The 12,149-nt window shown below is 45.7% G+C and overlaps 1 protein-coding gene across 1 annotated transcript; it reads left to right on the forward strand.

Annotated features, from left to right (window-relative positions):
• Nucleotides 1–2,626: 2,626 nt before the first annotated feature.
• On the forward strand, nucleotides 2,627–12,012 carry GOT1 (glutamic-oxaloacetic transaminase 1). Its single transcript, XM_081192147.1, has 9 exons — nucleotides 2,627–2,862; nucleotides 5,950–6,131; nucleotides 6,480–6,603; nucleotides 7,504–7,616; nucleotides 8,602–8,706; nucleotides 9,403–9,553; nucleotides 9,835–10,000; nucleotides 10,499–10,641; nucleotides 11,016–12,012. Exons 1-9 carry the CDS (start codon nucleotides 2,739–2,741, stop codon nucleotides 11,153–11,155), a joined length of 1,248 nt encoding a protein of 415 aa, XP_081048273.1. The 5' UTR covers nucleotides 2,627–2,738; the 3' UTR covers nucleotides 11,156–12,012.
• The last annotated feature ends 137 nt before the right edge of the window (nucleotides 12,013–12,149 follow it).

Here is a 12,149-nt window from a genome sequence, read left to right on the forward strand (position 1 = left end):
CAAGAGGAAGCTAGAATCTGAATTAGTAAAGCTTTCTAACTGCCTCTTCTGATAGACTGAGTATGACATGAAAAATCTAATTGTTTAATTTTGGTTAGTATTTATAATGCACATGAGCATTATCTGGCTCTTGTTTAGCAAGAATTGAGAGCTGCCATAGAAATAAAATCACTATTTAATAACAACATAGAAATAAATTGAAATAAAAAGGGGTTATTATACAGCATTTGCTTTGAATGTTGTAGCAGTCCTGATGCAGTAAAGATGGTACAGCAGCTCCCCCCAGTGACCTTACAGAGATAACTAACTCTATATGAACAGAACCCTGGTTCTGCCTCATGTTGTTTATAGCTGAGTTCTATAGTTACAAAAAGTGGACATTTGCTTATTTACCCAGTAGTCCTAGGTGTAACCTGAAAAGCACCTAGTATAGTATAATTCATTTTGCAGTGCAATCCTATCCGTGTCTATTCAGAAGTCTAGGTTAAGAGGCTGTAATATTGCACCCTAAATTTACTATCACTTGCTACACTTTAAGGCTTATAAATGCAGACTTTGTGGCTTCAATACCTTTTCCTTCCCCATCCTGCTTTGCCTAACATCCAGCTGAATGAAGAGTTCTGGTGAACACATTGTCCACCCAAATATTTATTACGGTTGTATTGTATCTACTAGACTACAGTTATATTGTATCTACAAGACTAAGATTGCGAGCAGGGATGCCACATCTTTTGATGATATCAGGTGCTTCATAATTGTTAAATAATAAATAAGCAAACAAACAAGCAATATATGTATTTATTTTTATCCCATAAATATTGCTTTCTGAGAAACAAATATTTTATTTATTGACATAATTTTTATCCTGCTCTTCAGACAAAAAGGGCTCCCAGGGAAGCTTACGATTCACTACAGACAAGACAATCCCTGCCCTCAGGTTTATAATCGAAAAAGCTGCAACAGAAAAGGAAAATGGATTGGGAAGGAGGGAATGTGCACACGCAGGTACATGATCATAGTTAAAATAATTGTGTTGTACACTCAAATGGTGAGAGAAACATATTGGAATATGGTGTGTGAGAGTGCTGCACAATTGTCAGTCACAGGTGCACACAGAATAGCCCCCAAAGCCCTTAAGATACAACTGCTAAAGAAGTTTTAAAAGATAAATATGGTAGATTGAGTTTCCTTTTCTTGCAGGTGGCAGGTGTTGACACTAGACATGTTCTTTCATGGTGTTCTTTTTGGTGCCTGCTGAAAACGGTTCAGCGTCACCATCAGTGTGACGAAGACCTGGGTTAGGACATCTCCAGCACACCACACATCAACACTGGTGACCGTATGCTTGAGGTGGAAGATTATTTTGTCTACCTGGGCTCCATCATAACCAGCAACCTTTCCACCAACGCTGAGCTAGACTAGCATATTGGTAAGGCAGCTATGGCTCTTCTCTCCAAAAGGGTATGGAGCAATGTGATGCTAACGGCTGATAGCAAGATGAACGTCTACCAAGCTTGTGTGTTGAGCACACTGCTTTATGGAAGTGAGTCATGGGCAACTTACACCTGCTGGAGAGACACCCCAATGCTTTCCATATGTGCTGTGTCAGGAAGATTTGGGGCATCACATGGCAGGACAGAGTGTCAAAGAAAGATGTGCTCTCTCAAGCCCACCTTCCCAACATGTTTGTGCTTCTTCTGGCTCAGCGACGTCTGTGTTGGATTGGTAATGTCCATAGAATGGAAGATGGCAGGATCCCCAATGATGTGCTGTATGGGCCTGTTGGCAGACCAACTCTGTTACAAAGATGTCTGCAAAAGTGACAGGAAGGCTGGCAACATTAACCTCGCTGTGTGGGAATCCCTTGCAGACGACTGGAGTGTCTGGAAATGGTCATGTCGTGTATTCACAGCAGTGACCAGAGGAGAAATGACCACTCCTCTGGGAGGAGCACAGAGAGAAGAAACACCATGGTACACCTGCTTCAGCACAAGCTGCAACAAAACATGTCTCTCCTGTATTGGTCTCTACAGCCACAGTAGGCGCTGTAACTTTCCAATGGGTTCAACTCCTCTCTGGAAGGTAAGGTTTGTAACTGTTTTTTAATTGATAACTTTAACATTTATCGTGACCCGCTTAGGGCTTTTATTACAATAATACTAGTTTGTTTAATTAATAAAACAAGCGCCTCCTCCTCGGCCCACATAATCTCCCAAGAGCAAACACAGTTGACCCTCCACTATTTGGGGAGCTTTCCAGGTGGTTTTTGCAAATTCCAGAATCTCCCCGCCTCGCTCCAAACCAAACCCCGCGCTCCCGCCTTTCCTAGCGGCAGAGCATCTGACCGCAGCTGGGCCTTATGAGAACCCGACCTATCCCGTTTCTACAATAGGCTTTATGACTCCTTCTCCTACCGCGGAGGGATTGGTTATTTGTAGCTTTGTCCCGCCTCTAGAAGGCAGTGGTTGGCTACCCTTCAGGGGCTTTCCTCGTATGCGGTATTCCATTAGCCGGCAATCTCAAAATTCGTGCGATTGGCTGTCCCGCCTCGCCCCCCTCGAAAGCGGCTCTCCGATTGGCGGGAGGGCGCGCCTCCCTGCTATTGAGGTGCGGGGATTCGCTCTCCCCATCTCTCTCTCTCTCTCTCTCTCTCTGCCTCCGTCTGCGGTGAAGGTGACACTCTCCGTCTCCTCCAGGCAGCGGCGTTCGGGGGGTTCCAGCTTTGATATTGTCCCGCAATGTCTCCCGGAGGGAAATCCGTGTTCACCAGCGTCCCGCAGGCCCCGCCCGTGGCTGTGTTCCAGCTCACGGCGGATTTCCGCGCCGATGGGGACCCGCGCAAGGTCAACCTGGGAGTGGGAGGTAAGAAAGCGGGACGAGGGAAGCACGCGTGGATGCGGCTCCTGGGCGGAATCGGGTGGTTGAACTTGGAGCGGGGGGTTCAAGGACCTAAATCTGATCCCAGGGAGCCCTGGGGAGACGGGAGCTGTCATTCTCTGCAGGCAGGGTGCCCATCACCGACCTGTCCTTTTTAAGAGGGGTCCTCCTGAGCCTTTGAGCAGCTGTGTGACAGACAGAAATCCGTCAGGTGATGGCGTCTCTAGAATTGCAGCTCCGTGCCAGGGAACCTTTGCACTTGTTGAATTTCTGCCTACCACCCATCTGTCAAAGAGGCACAGAAGAGCTCTGTCTGAAAAGAAATCGATGTGAATCTGACAAGGATGCAAGAATCTGACAACTGGGGGGCAGCGATGAAAACAATTTGTTATTTGTATGAATGTTTCACAGTCAGCTGATTCAGACATATTTTCTATACTTTCAAAATCCTGCATAAAGTCTAGACTCTAGAGAATCTAGCTCCTGCTGATCGTCGTCGTTTGATTCGTTATGTTCCTTGCCTAATACCAAATGGTCTCTATGTGACTCTCAACAATTTAAAAACATTCAAAATTGTAAAGCAACTTTGCAACAATATTACCAGCAGCACAAAACTGCAATGATTAAGTGCATAGCAACCATAAAACATTATTGGCCATCAAATGGTAAGAGCACTAGTGGAAGGGACCATTACTGAAAAAGCCCTTATGCTTTCAGTTGAACATGCATTGGTGTGTTTACAGTTTTAACTACACTGATGATCTGAACTACTTGGGACCATCTGTGCAACCTCTGGAAAAATTCTTTACTTTTCTTGATGGCTTTCAGGCTTAGCAGGGAAAAATACGCGTCAGAATACTTTCCAATTCTGTAGATAAAAAATAGCTAACACTCAATGATCCCTGATCTGCCTTGCACACAGTTGAAATCCAAGGTGCTTCTAGACTATCACTATTTTCAAGAAAGATTTGATCACATATTGGCAAATTGAGATTGCACATTTATAGTTTGATTGGGAGGTTTTGTGCCACAAACATGCTCCCCCAAAATATTAGACTGTTTGAGATAAGGAGTGTGTTGGGGGAAAGCACTGGAAAGTGTAGAATAACACTGGCTTTTGATGTAGTGTCAACTAATCTTGTCTTCTAATCTCCCTGCAACCAAATCCGGATAAATCAGGTTGTCTGGAAGCACCCCTAAAGATAATCACGCTGGTAGATTGTGGGGATGAGATGCTCTAGTCTCCTGCAATTTGACCCTTTCTTATGCTCATGCCTTTGCCATTGGATTCATGAAGGAACACCTGAGAAAGTTCAGCAGGAAACTACATGTAATGATTGGGTTGTGGTTATAGGGTTCTGCACATATCATCTGTTTTGCTTAAATGGAAGATTTGTACGCTTTTATCTGCAGGCAGACAGAAGAATGCTCTGTATCCTTAAATACTGTTTATACTTTATGGCATGTAATTTCTCACAGCCAAGTTCAGTTTACAGAAATTGTATTTGTACTTCATCTCACCTGCAGATCTTTGGCTGTACTGTTTATAAATATTAACATGGGGTTCTATGGTTGATCACAGCAGATCTGCAGAATACAAAAGGATGGTGCCAAAATTGATGCTTTTGATAGGTTTTAAAGAACCATATGGATATGGGCACTGTTCTGCTGTTGATCTGAGAGAGCCATCCAGAAGGAGGTAGAGCTACTAGCAAAGGGGCTGTGTATTATAAGGATCAGTGCCTAAATGGGGGACTTCTACCAATACTGGAAATGTTGAAGCAATATTGCTAATGAAGCTATGTATCCTGGTTTATAGTCAAAAGTCCAATAATGACAGATGGAAACAAATTGAAGCCATGAAGAGAAAAACAAGGAAATGGGTCAGGCTGATTGTGGAGATAAAAGGAATCGTTGTCTCTTTCTTAATATAACGTTATCAGATCCAGGACTTTTTTTGGATCTTTACCCTTTTTAAAATTGCACTGTCCCTCCTGCATTCATTTCCCCCTTTCTTCTTTCATCTCTATTCTGTGTCCTGTGACAATCTCGGTGTATCCTTTATTTTGGGCTTGTTTCCCCAGTACTTTCTACAGTTGCTACTGATTGGCTTTCTTCAGGTAGGGGGCTGTGATGCTGTCTAGACTTTTGGCACCTGATGTTCTTATGACTGGGCTACAGCTGTCAGGAGATCTGGGCCGGTGCCCATGTTCTGCTTGGGTGAACCACACGACCTTGAGCAAGTTAATGCCGGGGCCTTGCAGGAACTGGAAAAGGGACTCTGCCCTTAAGCAGCAGAGACCAGGCTGAGTGTAGTGTTTAGTTAGCTGCCAGTCCTGCAGTTTCTAAAGCATTACCCTTTGCTCCCAAGTTGTAAAATCTGTGGTTGCCTGGTTCCCCTTTGCCCCAAAGTCCCTGCACCTCCTGCAGGTGAATAGCTCAAAGCTTGACCCTCAGCAAACTAATTAGAAGCCAGCTTGCCAGTTCCCTCTTTGCCAGTATCCTCTGGAATACTTGTCGGTTGTTGTTTGTGGTCTCTCTCACCTGTGCGCTGCAGCTCATGCTCAGGATTTGAAGTCTACTCTCTTTAATGGGCCATGCTAGCCCCTTTGCTGCCTTCATGCATCCTCTCCATGTTCTTGGCCTGAAGATCCCATTAAGCTCTCGACGTACCTGAGGCTCCAAACTTGCTAGGTGCAGTGACCAAACACTCATATTTGATAGCCTTTTCAATTGGAATAAAGTGCTTGGATTTGAATATGTAAGCAAAGGGGTTGTGGGAATGGTGCTGCATTGGAGACCTCCTGTGTGAGATAAGCATCTCTTTGCAAAAGGATAAAGTGAAAATTGGCAAGCGAGACTGGAAGGAGTAAGGGAGAGAACGAGCTCTCTGCAGTAAGCCTTTTTGGTCCATCCTTCTATTTTGTACCATACCACTCCTCTGAGAAATTCAAGACACTACACATGTCTCTCCCAGACCCCTTCCATCTTCTCAACAACCCTGAGAGGTAGGATTAGGCTAAGAGATGTGTGTCTGTATCTAGAACAATTCCTTCCCCTTCCACCTTGCAGCCTATCGCACAGATGAGGGGCAGCCATGGGTCCTGCCAGTGGTTCGGAAAGTGGAGCAGATGATTAACAAGGACCTCAGCTTGAACCACGAGTACCTGCCCATCCTGGGCCTGCCAGAATTTCGTTCCAATTCCTCACGAATTGCCCTAGGAGACGACAGCCCAGCCATCAAGGAGAACAGGGTGAGCCTGAAGAGGAAACTCCTATTATGAACTTCATCTGTGCAAGTTAAGCCTTATTGAACACAGAAGAGCTTGATGGCATGGAAGAGATAGGGTGGGAATAGGTAGGCACTGGGGCGTATAATCTCTCTCTTTCACTCCTCACTCACTTACTCGCTCGCTCACTCGCTCTCACACACATATGTAGAAACTGAGGTTTGATTGGAACAGAGGAATTTGGGGACAGGTAAGGATCTCAGTATAGTTAAATGAAGCTATTATAGGAAACTGGATTCTTTCTTATAGGATGCCCAGGCATCTTGCTGAAAAGAGCACCTGCCTTCAATTATTGCTTTCTCTTTGTTCTAGGTGGGGGGTGTCCAGTCCTTGGGGGGCACAGGGGCCCTCCGTATTGGAGCAGAGTTCTTGAGACGCTGGTACAATGGAACCAACAACACTGCAACCCCTGTCTACATCTCTTCTCCTTCCTGGGGTGAGTGCCAAGGCCTGGCTGGCACTTTTGGCATGGTTTGGGGGAGAGAGAGAGGGAAGGCTGGGCTCCCCATTGTTTGCAAGCCTCCTCAGTAGACATGTGTTACACATTCATGTTCTAGGAGTCTTGTGAAGCTTTAGACAGTGGCAATAGCACATCTTAGTAGATTTACCCAGGAACTTAAACTCACATAGGCCTTAAAATGAGGGTGTTTATTGATACACACACATAGAATCAAAATATTCAGTACTTCTCTTATGGTAGTAGGGAAAGCCCAACTCTCTCTCTCTCTCTCTCTCTCTCTCTCTCTCTCTCTCTCTCCACACACACACACACACACACACACACACACACACACACACACTTACTTCTTTGGTTTGGAAGAATTGGCTAAATAATTATAACCAAGACTAAACTAATACACACAATACAGAAGGAGAAGAAAGCATACAGGGCACCAGAGAAGGAGGGGGAGGAATGGGGAAGGGGGAGGCATCAAGCAGTTTTGACAGAAATACAGTGCTGCTTGAATCCTGCTAGTCTGTTTTCCGCCCCCTCGGCTCACATTGCAGACTAGGCCTGAGTCATGTGCAAGTGAATTAGGGAGGACCTGAGGGTGGCTTCTAAAACGCAGCGCCCCTGCCCCTTGCATGAAGGTAAGAAGCCAAACACAGATCTAGAAAAGCAGTATTTTCTCTCTCTCTCTAAACGTAGGAAGGGGGAGCAGATGTGGAGGCTACAATTTATAGGGTGATGGACAGGATAGGTGAGATACTTTTCCGAGCCCTGGTGGGCAATTCTGGAGAAACAGATCTGGGGCATTTTTTAAAGAATCCCTTCTAATCCTGAACAGCTTGAGCTTTGGCTGAATGATGAATGCTTCTCTTCTTTTCCCCGCAGAGAACCACAACTCTGTTTTCACGGATGCTGGGTTCAAGGACATCCGAACCTATCGCTACTGGGATGCTGCAAACAGGGGTCTGGACATCCAGGGATTCCTGGAGGACTTGGAGGTGAGCCGGATATCCTTATGGATTGGGTGTAACATAAGCTAGAAGGAAATCTGAATAGGGACTGTGTAGATGTTCTACGGGAGCAACATTTCTAGCCTATTGTAATATTGGATTTAACATCTGGCTAGCCAAACCTTTGCTAGGATGGTCTGTGTCTCTTGACTGCAAGACAGCACCATGCAGGAATCCCATCTTCTCACTAAGTGAGATTCAGAGAGCTGTGGGTGGATTTCCCTGTGTGGATCTGATACTTTCCCTACCACATCTGTTCATGCCTCCTGAACAGTCATTCCAAACAGGGGGCCCTTTATAGAGCTGCAGCTGGAAGGGGAAATCTGGAGAGCTTGGAAACCTTGATGTGTGGAGTTCTTTGGGTCACAGTCCATGCTAGTCTTGTAAAAGTGTATGTGTGTCATTGTGGGTGGCACTGTTCTATGTGAGGGCGCCTTGTCTTGTTAGTATCTATTTTATATACATAGAATATCAGAACTTTATAGACATAATATCCTCAACAATTCTTCACTATCTGATTGAAACCTGTATAGTTCCAAGTCTTATCCATAATGCATATATATAGAACAGGTCAATCAGTAGAGCATGAGACTCTTAATCTCAGGGTTGTGGGTTTGATCCCTATGTTGGGCTAAAAGATTCCTGCATTGAAGGGGGTTGGACTAGATGACCCTTGTGGTCCCTTCCAATTCTTCAATTCTGTGTTCATCTGGAAAGCAGCATCTTCTACCCAGCTCTTTATTGTACAGTCCCATCAGTGAGTCTCAAACATAAATGGCTAGTGCCACTTGATGTTTAGGGTAATGTTTGATGTTTTTTTGTGTTTTTGCTATTCTGCTGGGAGCCACCAGAGTGGCTGGGGTAACCCAGTCAGATGGGCAGCATACAAACTAATAATAATAATAATAATAATAATAATAATAATAATAATAATAATAATAGACTGGGTTTTATTCTCTCTCTCTCCACCCAGAAAGCCCCAGAGTTCTCCATCTTCGTCATCCATGCTTGTGCTCATAACCCAACTGGCACAGACCCCACACAGGAGCAATGGAAACAAATTGCTGCCGTTATGAAGGTATTAGCAATTCTGCAACAAGGTACTCCCAGAGTCTGTGCCCAAAGCCATATTTCTGGACGTTTTTGAATTAATTTATTAATACTGTTACATTTTTATCCTGCTCTCCTACCAGGAAGCTCAGCTAAACGGTATATAGTCGTCCCCCCCCCCCCCCCGTTTTAATTTTACAACCACCTTATGAGATCGGGGATGCCAAGAGAGTGATTGATTCAAGGCCGCCCAGTGAGTTCCGCAGCTGAGAGGCGATTTGTACCTATATCTCTCCAGACCTACTGACACCCTAACCAGTAGACACCACCAGAAAACAACTTTTTAATTTTTAAAATAAATTTAAATAAGTTTCTTTATAGCCACAAATACACTAGGTTCCATACTGCTGAGTGAAGGAGTGTGTGGAACCAGTGGTTTTGGTTTCTTCTGTTAAGTGTTTTAATACCTCACTTTAATCCTATTCCCAGGGCAGGTTAAAAAAAAGAGGAAAACAATTAAAATGTAAATGCAAAAAGGAAAAGCTTGGGATGCCCCAAAAGGGCAATAAAATAGGTGATGAGGAAGCCTCTCTGGGGAGAGAGAATTCCATCACTGAGAGGCCCGGTCTTTGGCAGCCATGTGCTTTCAGGAATGGCAGTTGAGGATGCCCTGAAGTAAGTGCCAAAGACCAATCTTCTCCCCTTAATTATTCATTCCTTGCAGCGCCGGTTCCTGTTCCCCTTCTTTGACTCTGCCTACCAAGGCTTTGCCTCGGGTTCTCTGGACAAAGATGCCTGGGCTGTCCGCTACTTCGTTTCTGAAGGCTTCGAACTCTTCTGTGCTCAGTCCTTCTCCAAAAACTTTGGCCTGTACAGTGCGTATATTCTTTAACTTCCCTGCTTCTCAGATTTTGCTCTGCTCTAATGTTAAGCTGCTTTTTTATTTTGGCCTGTAAAAGAACAATTATTGCATTGTATGGTTTTGCTGTTTCATGCCACTATGGGAACCTGTTTTTTGTTTTTTTTTTGAGAACTACAAGGTGGGATATAACTAAGTAGAGATTCAAATAAAGGGTGGTAAGAATTTCCTTTCGCCCTGTGGGCTGTTGCACCGGGCCTATGGCTTATGGCTTGACTTTCCTTTCTTTTCTGTCAGACGAGCGTGTGGGGAACCTGACTGTTGTTGCAAAGGATGCTGACAATGTGCAGCGCACCTTGTCTCAGATGGAGAAGATTGTCCGCACCACCTGGTCAAACCCCCCCTCACAGGGCGCACGTATTGTGGCTACGACACTCACGACTCCAGAGCTTTTTGATGAGTGGTAAGGAACAGCAGGGGATGCGGGTGGCGCTGTGGGTTAAACCACGGAGCCTAGGACTTGCCAATCAGAAGGTTGGCGGTTTGAATCCCCGCGATGGGGTCAGCTCCCGTTGGTCGGTCCCTGCTCCTGCCAACCTGGCAGTTCGAAAGCACGTCAAAGTGCAAGTAGATAAATAGGTACCACTCCGGTGGGAAGGTAAATGGCGTTTCCATGTGCTGCTCTGGTTCGCTAGAAGCAGCTTAGTCATGCTGGCCACACCGGCTCCCTCGGCCAATAAAGCGAGATGAGCACCACAACCCCAGAGTCGGCCACGACTGGACCTAATGATCAGGGGTCCCCTTTACGCCTTTACCTAAGGAACAGCAAGAAGTGGAGGGGTTAAGTTGATCCCTGCCACGAGGGGATCATGGGCCCTGTTTACCGCCCAACACTTCCCCATTCCTGCCATTTTTAAAAAAACTGGTGCTGGACTGAACTAATGCTTTTCCCTTGTGACAGGAAAGGGAATGTGAAGACCATGGCAGATCGAGTCTTGCTGATGCGGGCAGAACTCAGGTCTCGTCTCGAGAAGCTGCGGACACCGGGCACCTGGAATCACATCACGGAGCAGATCGGCATGTTTAGCTTCACTGGCCTCAATCGTGAGTACAGCTTTGGGCAGCGTAGAGATACATCAGAAGAGCCTAGGCAGGAAGGAGGGGGTGTGGTACAGGGAATGAAGCAGCTTTCCTGGCTTTGCTTGCGGTGATCTAGCAAAAATGGTTCTGGCTTTCTTGCCCTCCACTGCAAGTCCAAGCAACCATCTTTACACAGCTCTCCACTATGAAGAGATCTACCTGTGCATTTCCTTTATCAATCACTTCACAGGATCTCTTCACATTGCATCCACTTTCTGGTCGCTTACCAGTCTCGTTTCCTGCTGTGACCTTGGCTGCAGCTGGCAAACCTTAGTAAAGGCTGCTCTGGGTACCCGATGAGATGCCTGACACAATTTTCCCTCTTGCTCTTTCTCCAGCTAAGCAAGTACAATTCATGATCAAGGAGAAACACATCTACCTGATGGCCAGCGGCCGCATAAACATGTGTGGCCTGACCACGAAGAACCTGGATTACGTTGCCAGCTCCATCCATGAGGCCGTCACCACGATCCAGTAAATCGGTTGCATGTAACTTTCCCCCTACGTTTTGGGTTGTTTTAAAACCAACAGCAGCCTTTGGAAAGTGGGAGTTTTAGGCAAAGAAATAGAACACTATTGCCTCTTGCCACTTTTCTGGTTAAAATTCTACCACTCTCTGAAGCTGCTATCAGCCCCCCTCCCCACTGGCTCAGTGTGGGAGAACAGAGTACCCATTTCTTCCTTTGGCTAGAGAGAATGGAGTAGAAAAGTGGCTGTGGAGTGAGAAAGGGTTAAGCTGCTCCCCCCCCCCCCAAGCATCCCTAAGTTTTTGAAAAACCCAAAACAGTGGAGGGAACAAACACACAACTGCATGTAACATCTAGTTTGGCCCTATGAAGTAAGAAAAACTGAATCCCTCCATACTGTAACACGTAGTTTGTCTGCTCCACCAACGGAGCTAATCTCCCATACCTCTTTGCTCAATATGGATTGAGAACAGCACTTTTGTCTGCATAGCTTCTTCCTGTCTTTTCAGTGGCCCTCGGTTTGTGTGTGTGAGCAGGTGGCAGTGGGAATTTTCCTTCTTGGGGTCCACTTGGTACACTTGGTATTAACAGCACCTAACTCTGGAATCCAAGCACATGGCCTTGTCTGCATCTCCGTTTGCACTTTATGTAACCAACCCTCTCTGGCCCATGCCTGCTCCAGTGGAAGGGTTGGGCATTGTGGGATATGTACCAAAAACGACTGGTCTCCTTGTATGAGCTGCGCGGGTTACTTCAGGGAGCGAGGCTGGTGCCGCTTCCCTGGTTTCCAGCCTTGCACAAGCAAAGATTGTAATCTTAAGAACCACCTTTTCTGTCAGTACAACCAATAAAACATCTCTTCATGCCATACCTGTCTTTTGGCCAACTTGGGGCTGGGGTGGAGAAAGGAACAGAGCTGTTTGTTGTGTAGAAAACTATATGTGATCCTCGACTCCCATTGGAACAACCCATTACTATATCCAGGCACCTATTCTTACCCTCCAC

Source organism: Podarcis bocagei, assembly GCF_964188305.1.
Source record: "Podarcis bocagei genome assembly, chromosome: 4".
NCBI classification, from domain to species: domain Eukaryota; kingdom Metazoa; phylum Chordata; class Lepidosauria; order Squamata; family Lacertidae; genus Podarcis; species Podarcis bocagei.

What these genes read in the sequence shown, in the direction of transcription:
- GOT1 (XM_081192147.1), top strand. Translation starts at nt 2,739, where the DNA reads ATGTCTCCCGGAGGGAAATCCGTGTTCACCAGCGTCCCGCAGGCCCCG. An exon ending in CATCTCTTCTCCTTCCTGGG is followed by an intron (nt 6,604 to 7,503) that starts GTGAGTGCCAAG and finishes TTTTCCCCGCAG; the next exon opens with AGAACCACAACTCTGTTTTC. An exon ending in TAGCTTCACTGGCCTCAATC is followed by an intron (nt 10,642 to 11,015) that starts GTGAGTACAGCT and finishes CTCTTTCTCCAG; the next exon opens with CTAAGCAAGTACAATTCATG.